Source organism: Zea mays, chromosome 4 (assembly GCF_902167145.1).
Source record: "Zea mays cultivar B73 chromosome 4, Zm-B73-REFERENCE-NAM-5.0, whole genome shotgun sequence".
Taxonomy (NCBI): Eukaryota; Viridiplantae; Streptophyta; class Magnoliopsida; order Poales; family Poaceae; genus Zea; species Zea mays.
This window is the reverse complement of record NC_050099.1, coordinates 172,456,472-172,473,523: the sequence shown is the minus strand read 5'-3', so window position 1 is coordinate 172,473,523 and position 17,052 is coordinate 172,456,472. Positions and strand designations below refer to the sequence as shown.

The 17,052-nt window shown below is 44.1% G+C and overlaps 1 protein-coding gene and 1 pseudogene across 2 annotated transcripts; both read right to left on the bottom strand.

Moving 5' to 3' along the window:
- Positions 1 to 2,049: 2,049 nt before the first annotated feature.
- LOC103654078 (uncharacterized) lies at positions 2,050 to 3,508 on the bottom strand (annotated as a pseudogene).
- Positions 3,509 to 9,193: 5,685 nt separating this feature from the next.
- On the bottom strand, positions 9,194 to 16,249 carry LOC732761 (histidine kinase). 2 transcript variants are annotated; one of them, XM_008679588.4, is made up of 11 exons: positions 15,210 to 16,249; positions 14,160 to 14,393; positions 13,895 to 14,064; positions 13,278 to 13,490; positions 13,012 to 13,198; positions 12,868 to 12,919; positions 12,558 to 12,787; positions 12,273 to 12,371; positions 11,429 to 12,144; positions 9,920 to 10,399; positions 9,194 to 9,802 (listed from the first exon to the last, which is right to left on the bottom strand). In XM_008679588.4, exons 1-11 carry the CDS (start codon positions 15,486 to 15,488, stop codon positions 9,541 to 9,543), a joined length of 2,922 nt encoding a protein of 973 aa, XP_008677810.1. In that variant the 5' UTR covers positions 15,489 to 16,249; the 3' UTR covers positions 9,194 to 9,540.
- Positions 16,250 to 17,052: the final 803 nt, after the last annotated feature.

The following is a 17,052-nucleotide window of genomic DNA, read 5'->3' as shown; positions in this document are numbered from 1 at the left end:
CAGAAACACGCCAGATAATCTAGATAAACAAACAAGACTACTCAGATTATATAATCCAAATTATATAATCCAGATTATATAATCTTTCAAAAATAATCCAGATTATATAATCCATTGGGGTAAACAAACAGGCCCTTAGGATGGCACTAGCTACCGACGCACAGTTGATGTTAGGCACTACCGAACCGCCCAGACCGAGAGGTCGTTGACAACTCCAGAGGATTCAAACGTTTTTTTTATTTTTTTCTCTCGTTTCGAAGTCTTCGACTCTACCTTTTTTTTTCTCTCTTTTCTCTCTCTCTCTGCTGAACTCTGATTTGGTGCTGCTATACTAGCATGCTAACCACACCGATTTGTCAGTCTCTCTCTGCCAGAAAATGATCCAGAGTTTAGTTTGGTTGTCAGGGGATCTGTTCCATTTTAAAAAAAAACAAATAATGGATACGTACAGTCGCTCGACTGCATCACGTCTTGTGTGTTTAACGATCGATGGACTACCCGTGAGTCAAATACAGGCACCTAACTTAGCCAAATCTGTGCGTTGAAGTCGATCAGACTGTAGCAGATCGATATGACATATAGCGCGCCACCTGTCGACACGAGTTTGCAACTTTGCATGCAGTGTACCAAATCTGATGGTTCCAATCCAACGCGCCGCCGGCCCAGCCACATGCATATGCATGCATACTACTAGCTACAAGCGTTGCATGAAAAAAAAAAGGGAGACGACCGGAGCCTTCATTTCTGAACGTCTCCATGTACGTAGTTTGGCCGGTCTCGATCGGTGACTTGTGATGAGTTGGCCGTGCATGGAATACGCACGGCCAACTGGCAGTAGGCGACGTGCCGCAGTCGTCTGTATGTAATATTGAGTTGCGTAGCGTGCAGGGGCGTGGTGCGTGCGGTCGAGGTCGATCGGTGTCACCCCCTTTCCGTTCGTCTCGCCCGTTTGGACTTGATTACCATCTTGATGCCAGCAGCAGCTAAGCAAACTCGCGGTGTCTGGTGTGCGTATGTGTATGCTCCATCTGCTGCAGTCCTAGCCTTGGAGTTCTTTATTTGTTGCAGGACGGTCGTCGTTCTCTGCAGCTGCTTGGTGTTTGTATTTGTTAGTGCAGCCTATAGATGTCCAAACAGTGCGGGCCGCCCGTTTGGCCCGTGGCACGGCACGAATTTAGCCCGGTCCAAATACGGCCCGGCCCGATCGGTTACGGGCCCGGGCCGGCACGGCCCGTTTAGCGGGCCGGGTATGGGCAGATACGGCGGCCCGCGTGCTTTGGCCCGGCCCGGCCCGATAAATAGGTCGGCCCGACGGCGGCCCGCATATTTATGTAAATACTAAATATGTAAATATATTTAATTCTCTCATAGTATGTAAATACTAAATACGCGGCCAAACATATATAAAATGCATACATAAATATAAAATGCATACATAAATATTTTGTTGTCTTAATATATATAAATAATATGTTATTATATATGATTAATTATGTTAAATATATGTATTTATATACCGTTCTACTGTTGGTTCGGGCCAGTGTCCGGCCCGGTCCATTGAGGCCCACCAGGCCAACGGGCCGGCCCGGCACGATTTTTCCCTGTGCGTGCCAGGTTTGGGCATGTCCTTAGGCACGTGGGCCAGCCCGACCCGGCCCGAAGCATCAACGGGCCGTGCCTGGCCCGGCCCTATTCGTACCGGGCCGAAACGGGTTCGGGCCGGGTCCGTGCCGGGTGGCCCGTTTGGACATCTATAGTGCAGCCTAGCCTAAAGCGTCGTTGTGTACTATGTCTGTTAGTTTTAGGTCTACTGGAAACTAGCTAGTGTCGGCAAGAGTGTTCAAGGACTACCCTACCGCGCAGCGGGCAGCGGCACACATGATTAGCAAGCAACTTATAGACCGCAGAGTACTTGGTCTTCAGGTAAACATATGTTTCACCGGTAAACATATCTACTTGCTCAAGTAGATCTAAGCAACTTTCAGGAGTTTATATGCCGATCACTCTTCACCAAATGCTCATGACATTCTTCATTGATAATTTAACAAGTCACTTCCTTTGAGCTTCACCAAAACCAAGTCTAGTCAACTCAACAACAAACTTCTCTTGTAACTCTTGCATTTGATCCTTTTTTTTTTGCTTCCATCTCCATCACTTCTACCATCCTTCCAAAGTGTTGTGAGGTTTTGTTAAGATCACCACGAATTCCACTTGCTAGATCCAAGAATGGGTCACTTGACATATTATCTTTGTGTTTCTTCCTTCTTTTGCTGCTCGATGAAGTTGAATGATCTGAGTTCCTATTATCCATAGACCATTGTGGTGTATCCATAGAAACCATATCCTCTTCCACTACTGGACAATCTTCTCCCATAGCTATTTCTTTCTCCATGTTAATTACAGCCTCACCAAGCCCCTCGGCCCCTTCTCCAGTAGCTATGTCCTTGCCATATATAGCAGCCAAGGTATCAAAATGTGGAAATGCAATACCATAAAGTCCCTTTGCATCAGGATTATCCTACAAAGAAACAAACTTTTCATCAATAATACAGTAGACTAAATTGTGTATGAACTTGTGTAGTATATTCAGAAACCAAGGTAGGAGATGTTGTTACCTTACAATGGGCTTAATATTGTTGTTTCTCACATTGCACCATTTTTCTGTTGTCATCCCAATTAAAACCACTCTTAGCAAGCATGACCTCAATAGCACCATACTTGGTCCTAAAATGCCTCACTCTAGACTCAATGTGTGGAATAGCACTGAGACCACACCCTGGTAGCCTTGCTTTGAGTTCATTTTCTAGAACAGAACAATACCCATTCTTAAAACCTCCCTCGCTTTTCCACTTTGGATCTAAAGATATCTCATATAGTGCTTTAATTAACTCCTCATCCTCATAATAAGTCCAGATCCTTTTGTTTTTCCCTCTTCCCCGAGCAACACTTGAGCTCTCTGATTGGTTCATGTCCTACAAGAAGTATTTATGAAAGTATAAGCAACATGCCAAAAATAATGAATAACATCAAAGACAAAAGATACAAACCTTAGTTATTAGACCTAGCTCTATATCTATTATACATCCCCTGAGCAAGATTATTGCGGAAATCAGTCCATTCATTAGATGTTGAGACACACGTGATAAATTCTGGTTCACTGATTTCTCCATCCATAACTTCAAATGATGCATCCATAGCTGGCTCCTCATCATTTTCAAATGGGTCTCTAGACATATTTTGCAAAATTAAGTTGTGCAAGAGGGCACATGCCATTATAATTCGACTTTGAGTCTTGACTGGAAAAACGATGGAGACCTTAAAATTCCCCACCGACCCTTGAGCCTTCCAAATGCCCTCTCAACAATATTCCTAGCTCTAGCATGGCACAAGTTGAAGTACTCCTTAGCACTATGTGGTGGGTTTTGAGTAGTGAAACCTCCTAGATGATACCTATGTCCTCGATATGGTGCTAAGAAACCATTTGCATTTGTGTAACCAGCATCAACAAGATAATAGCAACCTTAACATGGAAAAAAGTGAAAGGGAAATGTGCCCTTGGGCCATTTCTAAGTATTTTGGTGATTTAGTGTCCAACACAAGTGCCTAAGTGTAAAAAGGTGGACAAAGTACAAATCAAGGATAAATGTATGTTTCTCAGACTTAGTACATTGCTTTATGGACTAATGTATTGTCTCTAAGTGCTGGAAACAGGAAAAATCCAATTGAAAGTGTCTTGGCTCGAGCAGCCAAGAATCTGCTGAGTCTGGGAGCACCGGACTGTCCGGTGGTGCACCGGACAGTGTCCGGTGCGCCAGGCTGGCTCGAGTGAAGTGGCCGCTCTCGGGAATTCACCAGCGACGTACGGCTATAATTCACCGGACTGTCCGGTGTGCACCGGACTGTCCGGTGAGCCAACGGTCGGCCGGGCCAACGGTCGGCCGCGCGATCTGCGCGGGACACGTGGCCAAGCCAACGGCTAGAAGGGGGCACCGGACTGTCCGGTGTGCACCGGACATGTTCGGTGCGCCAACGGCTCTCAGGCTGCCAACGGTCGACTGCGCCATATTTGGAAAGAAATCGGGCACCGGACAGTGTCCGGTGTGCACCGGACTGTCCGGTGCGCCAGTCGACAGAAGGCAAGATCAGCCTTCCTAGATTGCTCTCAACGGCTCCTAGCTGCCTTGGGGCTATAAAAGGGACCCCTAGGCACATGGAGGAGCACACTAAGCATTCCTACAACATTCCTAAGCACCAAGACATCGATTCCGCGCCTTTGATTCTTTGCGATAGCAATTAGAGCTCTAGTTGAGTGGTGAACTCATTGAGTTGTGTTGTGAGCTCTCGTTGCGACTTGTGTGCGTGGTGTTGCTGTGATTTCTTGTCTTGAGTGCGTTGCTAATCCCTCCCTTGCTCCGTGTTTCTTTGTGAATTTCAAGTGTAAGGGTGAGAGGCTCCAAGTTGTGGAGATTCCTCGCAAACGGGATTGAGAAAAAGCAAGAAAAACACTGTGGTATTCAAGTGGGTCTTTGGACCGCTTGAGAGGGGTTGATTGCAACCCTCGTCCGTTGGGACGCCACAACGTGGAGTAGGCAAGCGTTGGTCTTGGCCGAACCACGGGATAACCACCGTGCCATCTCAGTGATTGATCTTGTTGGTTATTGTGTTTTGTTGAAGATTCCTCTCTAGCCACTTGGCGGTTATTGTACTAACACTTAACCAAGTTTTTGTGGCCTAAGTTTTAAGTGTTACAGGATCACCTATTCACCCCTCCTCTAGGTGCTCTCAAAAAGAAAGTATAAGTTTAACACCAATAACTATGCCTAAATAATTGTTTTTTCAATATGAAGGGACATAACTCGCCTTGAGGGACACGTAATCCATCCGCCTCGAGATGGCATCTCGAAGCACATGCCTGTCATGTGCAGAACCCTCCCAACCAGGTAAGACATATATAAACTGCATGTCAGGTGCACAAACACCCAACACATTTGTCACAATTTCTCCTTTTCTTGACCTATATCTCCCCTTCAGCTTAGTTGGGACAGTCACCTTTACATGTGTGCCATCCAATGCACCCAAGCAACTCTATTATAATCCAAATAACAAATAGTATTAATATTGTTCACCTATTAGTATAATCTATTAGATAGATTTCTATTAACAAGTTTGGTACCTTAAAGTGCTTCCATCTAAAGTCTGTGCAGCCCTTTCTCCTTAGATAGTTCTAGGTGTTTTTTATTAAAGTCTGTGTCGTTTCTCCTTTTTCCATCTGTCCGGCCTAAGTATTCTTCTTAAAGTTCATCATATACTGTTTGAATTGTCAGTTAATCCTTAGATAGTTCTAGGTGTTTTTTATTTAAATTTATTGGGGGTCTTTGTTTCCAAGAGAGTTTTACCGTGTGTTTAGTTCGAGGTCAAAGTAGGATTAAGCGGTGACGACATCGTCCTCTCGATTTTTTGGATCACACCGCCACAAAAAATTACTCCGGTGTTTATCTCGCACCCACGTGACTCTAATCTAAATACTATAGAAATTATGGCCGTCCCTTCCATCACTTCTTGTACATCCAACAAAACATACCCTCAAATTCGATATGTGGGTAAGACACCCCAGCCTAGCTCGTGTAAGAATCCACCACTTTAAACTTTACAAAATCCACCTAACCAAATCACCACCACACTCATAACCTTCACTAGATTCACTAAAAAAATTACACTCGGACTTAACACACCAACAAAACCAACGGTTCAGATCGCTGGATAACTCTCTCTCCCTTACTCAGTCAAATCTAATAGACAATATTATTTGGATCATCCTTCATCACTCGTTCCTCCCTCTCTCCCTCGTAACCCGTCGCATCCAGACTCCCCTACGTCCCTGCCGCCCCCTTTTCCTCACTTGCATCGCCGCCGTTGTCGACGTTAACCCCTCCACTCGCGTTGTCATTGTCGCCATTAATCTCTCTCCTCTTATTGGATGGTAGCGCTAGAACGAGCTATATACTAGTTATTTTAAGTCACTTGTTTTTATCATCGTGTAACATACCTGGCGAGCAGGTTGATTATTTTGGGCCCTATGCTCACATCGCTCTAATTTGTTTTGGATAATTGGATCGACCTAAAATGACATCTAGTAGTCGTAATAATAATTAGTTAACTTGGTGGAGATGCAGTGGCCAACAGGCTTGCGAACCTTTTGGGCCGACTCTACGCGTTGCTTGTCGTGGGATCGGGCCCCCGTCTAGGAGATTGATCGCCGCCCGACTCCAACATGTTGCCGTGACCCCGTACTAGAGATGGCAATGGGTACCCGCGACCCGATACCCGATGGGTATTTACTCCATTAGGGTATGTATGTGGGCTAAATATTCTACTCGTGGGTCTGTTATTGGGCAAAAATCTTCACCCAATGGGTAAATGGGTATTAGAACGTTCCACCTTAACCCATACTCGTTAACCCGTGAGTATAAAATACCCAATATAAACTTAGCCCAAGCATGAACTTAGACTTTAGTCATCCATCTTTTTTACTATTTAATAACCTTTTAGGCCATTATGTCATAGAAGGCTTAACGACAATTTAATGACCATGTAATGAAACATGTAATTCACCCAATGTGTGTTGAATGGATGGTTAAATGATGCTAGAAATTTTGTAATGATATTTAGATGGATGTACTTGATATTTGTATAATATAATATTTTGATAGATGTTTAATTTTGTGGGTACGGGTGACCCGATGGGTGACCCATACCCACGTGGGTATGGGTATGGGGATAAATTCATACCCACCAGTGTATATGGGTGACCCGGTGGAGTTATTTTTTTGTCGTGGGTATGGATATGGGGTATTAATACCCGGTAGATATTTACCCATTGTCATCTCTACCCCGTACAGTCCAGCCAGTCCACCGGCGTTCAGGCTGAACGGTCGGCTGACGCCTGGCGCAGCTCAGCACACCAGCCACAGCGATGCAGATGCTCTCGTACTCTACTCAGATGCTCTCGTACTCTACTCTACCTAGTACTACTACTTCCATGTGCGATGTGCTGCTCGAGGTAGGCCTGACCTGGCAGGGTGACGCATCATGCAGGCAGGCCCTGACCTGGCAGAAGCATGCACGGTACGCGTATACGCCGCACTGCTAGTCATTTTGTAGAGAAAATTCTTTCAATACTATCAAAATTTATATCAATCACTTCAATGCCATCTAAAATTATGTTTCCTTCAAAACCATTTATTTATATATTTTTATCCTTTCAATATAATTGCCGTTACATCTCAGGTGTTGTTTGGTTCACATATTTTTAATATAATGGGTAACAGATAACGTTAAATTATGTTTGTTTAAATGCACCATAATCAAATAATATAATAGGAATTGACACCGATCTATACAAACTTATTACCGTTGGTAATCGAGTGCGAACCATTATCATTTACGTTACATTTTATAAACCAAATGACATCTCAGTGTTGAGTGATGCATGGCCCCATGTCACCATTAAGATGGCATTGATCACACTTAATAGTTTGAGCTTGATATTTAGTTTAAAAAAATCACCGTTACTCTTGTCGATAATAAAGAAGCTAGCAAATATACGCTGCTATAGATCCTCCTAAAATGTTCTTCCACTCTACTAGCAGTACTAGAATCTTGGCCGCATGGGTGTTTGATTCCCCTGGCTAAAATTTAGTTTTAATTTATGTCATATCAAATATTTGAATATCAATGAATACATTAAATATTTTAGAACAAAGGGAGTATTAAATATATGCTTTCTTTTCGGTCTAGATGAGAAACAATATGCCATGCAATCGATCACAAATCCTAATATTACGGCTCATATAAGAAATAAATCGTGATTACTCTGTCGGATGTCGGTTATTAACCTATAGCTAAGTATCGGATGTCGGTTGTTAACCTATAGCTAAGCGATACGGTAGCAGCACGACTTGATATCGTGACTACTACTGTGTCATGATGGTAACATAGATGAACGAATCTAGGGTGATTTATGAAATAGTATATTTATACATCTGCACTACCAGAATACCTTATCACACTCGGTAAAATCTTTCGTCGAGTGTTTTCCCATCTTTGCTGAGTACTTCAGACACTCGGCAAAGATGTTGTTTTCAGTAGTGGTGTGTCCAGATTTCAAGATGCTACCTAGCTAGAAGGATCGATTTGAGCAGGTAGCGGTACTTCTCTACGACTCTACCATTATACAATGATAATGATTGGCTGAAAACGCTTTGGGGGATCCTAATTCTTTCACACGTAGCTGCTGCTGAAATTGGTGTGCACATAGTTTAGCGCGGTGGGCCTTAATGGAGTGGAGCCTTAACTGAAATGAAATAAAAATTAAGGGTGCACATATCAGATTCAATTGATCCAGTACCAACTAGATCATACTAGCTCGTGCTAGCTTCAAAATGCCATCTAAAAGGTGACACGTGGGCCCGTGCACCACTTAACAGTGGCATGTAACGGCAATGGCAATGAAAGGATAGAAAATATAAACCAATGGTTTTGAAGGGAGCACATCATTTTAGATGGTATTGTAGTGATCAGTATAAGTTTTGATGGCAATAAACGGATTTTCTCCATTTTATATGTATCTACTCCCTCCGTCCCTGTAGCTTGGTACACGGACTGCACGCAAAGAGTGTCCCGTCATTTGACATCACACATTGATTTGGTACCGGCACGCAGCACCGCACTGACACACTCGGTCGTCACAGGAGGTGACATCTAGCACGCTTTTACATTAGGAAGTCCGCACAACATGTCACCAGCAGGAGAACCACTGCTCGGCAGAAATAAGATGCAGAGAGAACTCATTTTCATCCTATCTATCTGACGTGCTATAGCCCAGGCGCGGTTTTCCGTTCTGTGGATTTGCGGTATGACATTCCTGTTCAGTGTTGGTATTTGTTGACACTTCGATGTTGACTAGCATATATGGGTTCAGTTGCCACAATCAAAGAGTAGACAATGTTAAGTAGAGTATCTATTATTCCCTCCATTTCAAAATATAAATATAGTTCTTTATAGACTTTTTTCCATCCACATTCAAATAGATGATAATAAATGTTGATATATATACAAATTATATCCATAAATTAATTAATTAATATATGCTTAGTCCAAAACGAATTTTATATTTTTGGTGGGACGGAGGGAGTACCAAATACCAGCATTAAAGGATATTCCTATAACAAATTTACCAGCATTGAAGATGTCCTCCAATGTCGCAACGAGATGTGGTTTCCAATGAATTGTCAGAAGATATACAACAACCTATAAACATCAAAGAAGAGAGTGATCTACCAACCTACACTCCGGGGTGAGGCAACTTCATCTGTGGTGCTGATACATAGCCAACTCGTGGCACTTTCATCCTTTTCATCTAGTGCTGCGAGAGGCCAGGTCAGACAATTGTTAAGGGTTAGAGTCAAACTTGGACAGAAGCAACATGGTGGTGTGCTTCAATTCGATGAATGAGAAATCAGATTCATAGCCATCTAAATATTAAACAGTCGAATCTGTCGTTCCCACTATTAATCTGGAGACTGCTTGGTATAGCTGCTCCTCGTCGAAGGGTTTAGACACGTATCCATCCATTCCCGATTTTATACACTTCTCGTAAGTTGCCTGGATAACATCGGCTGTCATCGCCAAAACAGGCAAATGGTACTCAACAAATGTTGAGCCTTCAATCAACACCAACTTATTCTTCCTTTCCTCGTTAACTCTCATCTCTGTTTGCCTTATTTGTCTTGTTGCCTCAAACCTAAAAAAGTAATAATTGAGAACTGATGATCAGTGGGGAGATTTACTTCACCTAGCAAACAAACTTCAAACAACATGATGGAAATGACAAACGTGTTTATATTTATTTAATCCATACCCATCCATCTCTGGCATCTGAACATCCATAAAACATGCGTCAAAGCAATGTGGGGGTTGAAGTAGACTGATAGCATCTTTGCCACTCTCAACACAGCTAACATTAGCACCGTACTTTTTGAGTGCAGCTGCAGCGACTCTAAGATTGACTTTATTATCATCTACTACCAATATATTCTTCCCAACCAGCAGGCTGCGAAGAAATGATGGCCGATTATGATTATTTCTTCTTTCAGGCATCTCTACTTTGAGCAGTTGTTGAATAGATGAAGCAATCATGCTTGCCCTTATAGGCTTGCACATCACAATATCAAATATGGATCCATACTTGTCCTTATCAGCTTCGGAGGTGACCAAAAGAACTACCTTATGCCCATCAGACAACTGACGATTCTTGTGCTCGCGTAGATGGTTCAATAACTGAACATCTGTCTCGGGCCTCCAAAAGTCACTCTCAATAAAAAGAATGGTTGCCTTTTCCCTACAAGAGAATAAATGTGATGATTTCAGATGTCATACAAAACAATTATAAAGTGCATATTCAGGTGCTTTAAGAATGTTTTATGCTATTCCCCAAAACAGTTTGGGGATAAAAGGTCAGTCAAGGATTTTAGGGTCCTATACTTTTTCAAAAAAGAAAATAGCTTATTCAGGACAGACTGATGGCATAGACGGTTTATCTATTATATGTAGTAAAATATATTAATGAGTTGCCTGCCTTTCCCACCAGTTTAGGGCTGGTTTGGTGGACAGAAAAATGGAGGGGATCTCATTTCCCTGTCCACCAAACCAGCCCTTAGGGTCTTTGTTGAGGCCGTCAGTGCATGCAGCTTAACATGCTGGTAACAAAACCAGGTTTCGAATTCAAATCTTTAGTCACACAATTTAATAAAAGAAATGTTCCCTAGCCCGTTTATGGTTCTTAAAGCGGTAAGGCAAGATAAGACGTTGAACTACCACCTGGTCTGGACGCCTAGGCGACAACTAAGACGAGCAAGGTGACACCTTATCAACATGAGAACCAACAAAACAGCAGCATAAAACAGCAGCATGGAGGAGGAAGAAAAAGAAGCCAGCCTATATCTCCCCCTGTTTCCCCCCTCTCCCCCCTCGATTGAGCTGCTGCTTTCCTTCTCCCCTCCCCTTTTTCAGCCGTGGTTTCCTTCTCTCCTCACACGATTCAGCCGCCGCCACTCATGATTTTGCTGCCGCCATCCCCGATTCGGCCGCCGCCGCCCTGATTCAGCTGTCGCTGGGGCCGAATCGGCCGCCGGCGGCCTGATTCGGCGCCGCCCCTTCTTTCTCTCTGCCCTCTTGCTGATTTAGCTACGCGACGGGAACGCCTAGGAGTGTTGGGGCGCCTAGACGTCGCCTTTAAAACAGAGCTCCCATTTCACATATAAGGCTTGCGGTTGAGGGAGCCTCCATGTGAGGGAAAGTACTGAAATGTGAATCACTGCTCAGCCAATTGTATCTCCAGCATCTAATAAACTAACTTAAGAACACTCACCTAGAAACAGTTGCTCCATTTTGTCCAGGGAAAGCTTTTACTACTGCACTCATATTGTTCACAACTTGAACAATTATTCCCAACCTCTTGAGGTGATATCTTGTAACAGCACTACGTACAGGTCTCCCATCTATCAAGATGGCCTTCATTCCCTTAAAAGCAGTTGGTAGTGCCTCTAACAAGCTCCTACTTGAATCAACTGAAATATCTTTGTATGAGCGCTTCAGTGTGGTGGAGAAAGTGAATGTACTTCCAACAAAAGGACGGCTGACAAAACTTATCTGCCCACCCATAAGTTCAGCTAGGCACTTGCTAATGCTTAAACCGATGCCAGTACCACCATAATTCCTTGAAGTTGAACTATCAGCCTGCATAAACGGTGTAAAAACACGATCTTGTGCTTGCAATGGTATCCCAACACCTGTGTCCTCAATACTTATCGCTAGTGTGACATGGTCTGAATCACTTTGATCAGAATTTGTTCCCTCAAGATCATCCAAAAGGGACTCCTTATCAGAGAGGAGCATCTTAAAATATTGCCAACTATTTCGTCTGTCTGCTGCTTCAAACCCACTCAGAGTATTGAAGGCACCATTAGTTGTTGAATCAACTCTACCATCTTTCCCATTCATGGCTCCATTTAGGACCTGACCGGCTTCCATATTTGAGTTATCAGCCAAACAGACCCGCACAAATACATGACCCCGTTCTGTGAACTGGAACACACGATAAATATATCAGCGCATTTTTCTGAATGTATTTGATGACAGACTTATCTACGACTTAACCAACATCATTCGAAGTTGTAGTGTGAGGATACCAAATACCATAAATGGTTGCTTACTTTGACTGCATTGCCGACCAAATTTGTTAGTATCTGCCGAAACCTCCAAGGATCTCCAAGAACATCCTTCGGAACATTGTCACATACAAATACTGCAAGCTGCAGCAAGAAGGAAAAGGATCAGGAAAAGTATATGCCACAATGTATAGTGACAGATTGGTTCAGGCAAAACTGCATTATTCGTCAGTTGCTCAGCCAAAAACTAGGACTAAAAGCAATCAATATCCATTCAAGTGATGGCCCAGGCAACATCATTTCCTACTTCAAGCATTAACAGTAACATACCTCAATGCACTTCTCCCGTGACTTTGAAGAAAATAAGGAAATAACATCATCCATGAGAGAACGCAGGTCAAAAGGCACCGCTTCAAGCTCTAACTTTCCAGCTTCAATCTTTGCTCGATCAAGGACATCATTTATCAACGTTATCAATGCTCTGCCACACATTTGAGCAGTTTGAGCATAATCCTTCTGTGTCATAGTTAGATCTGTTCCTAAAAGCATATCCAGCATTCCTACGCCAGAAGGAAAAAAATTAGATTGATAGGCCCACGGAACTGAAGATTAAGTAATATCAAAATAAATGCATAAGTACCAAGGACGCCATTCATAGGTGTTCTGATCTCATGTGACACAGTTGCCAGGAACTGCAAGAGAGACAAACATAGATAAGCTAAGCCATACATGATGCATATGCTAGAATGCCTAGTAAATGAGAGTGCTAAAGAACAGGCCAAACCTGAGACTTTGCAACATCAGCAGCTTCTGCCTGCGTTTTTAGCTCTTCCATCTTTCTACAATCTTCTGTAACTTTGTCATATCGAGAATATGCAGCGGCAATGCTATACCCCAGAAGCATCCATATGACAAATGTGCCCAAAGGATTGGTTATGGCAGACCACTGCATAGGAAGCTTTTGTCTATACCTGCAGGTTGACAACATTAGTGGAAAACAAAAGCAGCCAAGAAAATTAAGATTTACAGATAAGGACTACCAACCTGCACCTCATTTCATGCCTCCTAAACGGATCTCCAAAATCCAACATGCTAACATGCAAGAAAGGCACGCGCTCATCCGAACTAGAAGGTCCATACAAAACCATAGCCTCTGAAGCATTTGTGACATCATAGACATTCACCACAATATCCTGATTGCCAGCAAGTTTGCTCAGCAAATTCTCCACAAGTGACTCCACATCAAACGCTCCACCAAGATATCTGGGAGCACACAGCAAATTATTCTCTTGAAAATTAGATAAGCATAGAGTATCATTTGATTAAATTGAGACAAGCTGCAATGATTATAACCTGCATGATCTATTACTAAATGTGCCTGCCATAACTGCCATAAGCACGCTATACCTTTTTTAAAAAAGAAACACATTGTTTCTATTATCACCTGTTACTAGACATGTTAAGGTCATCATAGTCAACCTAAATTCAGTATTGATCAGTGAACCACAAATGTGGCATGATACACGATGACAAGATATTACATGATCAAATAATAGTGCACAAAATTTTATTCATACCCACATGTTAAACATGAGTCTTAAAGGCGACAATGCTAGAATATTTGGTTAAAAATAAAACAACAAAGGATGTGAGTTAGAACATCTCACCCAATAGTTGCTTCCACACGTTGCTCAACTGATGCATCAGCGGGGAGATCAGGGCGGTACACAGCAAAAGTGAGAACTACTCCCAAGTGGTTTGATCCAAGCAACCGAAATGGGTTTGTTAACACAGCTTTGCCAGTAGTCCTGGCCCGCAAAATGTTTTCTCGGTCCTCCTGTATCGTAAATAAATAGATTGCTTTCACTAAAGAGACATCAAAGGGTCATAAACACCCCAATGAATACTAAGATCGATCAAATAGAACCATACCTCTCCAGACATCATGTCAATGCGTGCGAGGTAGGAAACAGTATCCTGAGAGAAAATCACTGGAGCATATTCAACCTGCGGGGGTGCAGGCTCCCGCTGCATTGTATTCATAATCCATCCCTGCTGGCTTTCAAACATTTCCCTCTCATGATGGAATACACGCTGTGCATATGCCACCCCATTGAGTAGCGGTCGCTCAAATGATGTCCTTGCCGTGTATTTTGCAAAAGTGTCCTGTGTCGGACATTAATTATTAAGCCAAAATAGAATACTGGACAATAATATGCTATAAATTGCAAGAATCAGAAGAAGACATCTTGTTGATTTACCAAAAGTAATGATGCAACGAATAAGATTGGTCATTGTATGCAAAAACGAGCACGTCTTCAAATAACATGGGCCCATGACACTGCACGCCTAAACTATAGGTAAATCGACAAAAAAAAAGGGGGGGAAGAGAAACGAAGTGTAGATGCAGGAAAGGACGGCTTTGAGGATCAATAATCTAAGCAAAAGAAAAGAGAGGCAGAAAGCAGCTTCTAACATAATTTAATCTCTGCGACAGGGACCTTTCTCAGAATAAACAAGGAATCAAAAGGTTGGCAAAAGAGCACACCCCAATGGATGTCAAAGTAACCCCCAGATGGTTTTGCAGCGAACACACTAATCACTCTATGAACAAACAATGTGCCACCAACCCAACAGTTCAGTTCAGCTACGTCTCCAATAAGCCTAAAAAATCCCCGCCTAACCGCCGCAGGAATGGACATTTTTTTTCTTTCCACAAGACTATGAACAGCACCTGTCCCAGCCAACCACAGCAATCATGGCGTGCTAAACGACGGTAAGCGTCAACAAACAACAACGCATCTCTATATCTCTATTTCTCCCCTTTTTTTTCTGTTTGCTCCTTTAAAGAAAAGAGACAACCCACAGAACAATGTGTAGGATCTCGGGGTCCGCTATTGCTAAACCAACTGCCAATTGATACCGTGGCATAGCAATCTACAAGAGCAATGGCGGAGAAGAGGGGGGCGAATGGTGACGAACCTGGTCGATAGCGGAAGGGGACTTATCGTAGTTGAAGGTGGCGATGAGAATGGCGATCGCGTGGACGTGGTTGACGGTGACCCCGAACTGCTCCTGCAGCATCCTGGCCCTCTCCTCGCACATGCTGACGAGGCGCTCCTCGGCGCGGTCCATGCTCTCCCGGCGCATGGTCCAGTGCATCACCGCGGAGCAAGCCACCGCGACTAGCACCCACGCGGCCGCTGCCAGCCCCCTCCATCTCCTCTTCGTCATCGCCGCGCAGTACTTGTTGCCCCCCATCCCCGCCTCTGCGCCCACAAATCTATTGCCGCTCCTCCTCCTCCTTCCCCCGCCCAATGCCCACCATATGCTCGCCGACACGCGCCGCGCTAGCCGCCCACCCGAACTTGAAGGCGCTGGGATCCCTATCGCCAGCAGCAGCAGCAAGAGGCGCGGGAGAGTGAGAGACTGGAAGCCTGGAGGTGGAGCGGGGAAGAGCGGGCTGCGGGCGGGACGAGGTCGTGGTGCGGAGCTTCTCAAAAGAGGTGAAGCTTTCACGAGTCCCCAGAGGCGACAACTGCCTTAAAATAATTACGCCTACGACTAGCTGCTCGCGGGCATTAACTAATCCGGCCACGGTACCCGAGCTCTCCGCGCAGCTTTCCCTTTTGTTGCCTCCCCACTCTTCGGCCGCAACAGGTCGATCCACTTCCACTCCGCTAGCGCCCAGCGGCGCCACGAGGCGAGCCGAGGCCGCCCGAGCCCGACGGGGAGGAACCCCGAACCCGCGCTTTTGGCAGCAGCCGATATTCGAGACAGGCGGGCGTCAATTAAAACGGTACTCCCGTAACAGTGAAGCGGTACCCGCTAATCTCAAGGCTAATCACCCGCGGCCTCTTGCAGCGGCGGCGTTGAGCGGCGAGCGTGGCCCCGGCCCGTGCCGGTGGCGGGGGCAAGAGCAGAACGGACGGAGGAGGAAGCGAGGGCGTTTTAAAGACACGTGCGTGCCGAGCTCAGAATTGCCGCATCTGCCCCCGCACCATGGCTGTTTCTTGTTTTTCTGTTGCTGTAGGCGATAGGCCGTCAGACCGGCAGGAGGCAGGTGCGGAACGGGACGGGACGTGCCAAGGAGGTAGTCCGGGAAATAGAGACGATGGCACGTACGAGTACGACGGCAGGGCCGGAAAAAAATTTGTTGTGGACCTATAGATAGGGTCTATTCTTTTTTTGTGAGGGCTGCAAACAGCCTGCTTTACCGCCGGGCTGCAGCAAATTTTTTTCCGCAGGGCCGATCTGGAGCAGCGGACGCCGCGCTGCTGTGTACTCCGTGGACCCGGACCATGGGCCCGCCTCTGCGCCCTGAGGTGCCAGCCCATACAGTTCATGTCAGCAGTAGCAGAGAAACCTCGGTCAAACTGGTGGAGCACGTCATCGTCACGCATTTTTTTATTATGGAAGCAAGAAAATGTTCTACTCCCTCCATCCTTATCGCTCGATTAAACTTTTCTAAGTTTTACTATATTTATATAATATATTAATAACATTTATATCTTCAAATAATTTTACTACAAAAATATATACAAATTTTGTAATATAAATATAAATATTTTCTTATATAAATATGGTTAAAATTAAAAATGATTGACTCCTCGAAATATAAGAACAGCTAACTTTTGTGGACGAAAAGAGTAATATTTTATAGTCTTCTTCATTTATCGACATCATTAGAAAAAAGAGCCACATCATTACGATAAAGCTAAATGACCCAAAACATTGCCGACATCCCAATTAAGAGTCTTTTTCTATGTATGGTTCCCTTGTTAGCATACCAATTTCTAATTAAATGATTAATACTAATAGGTCT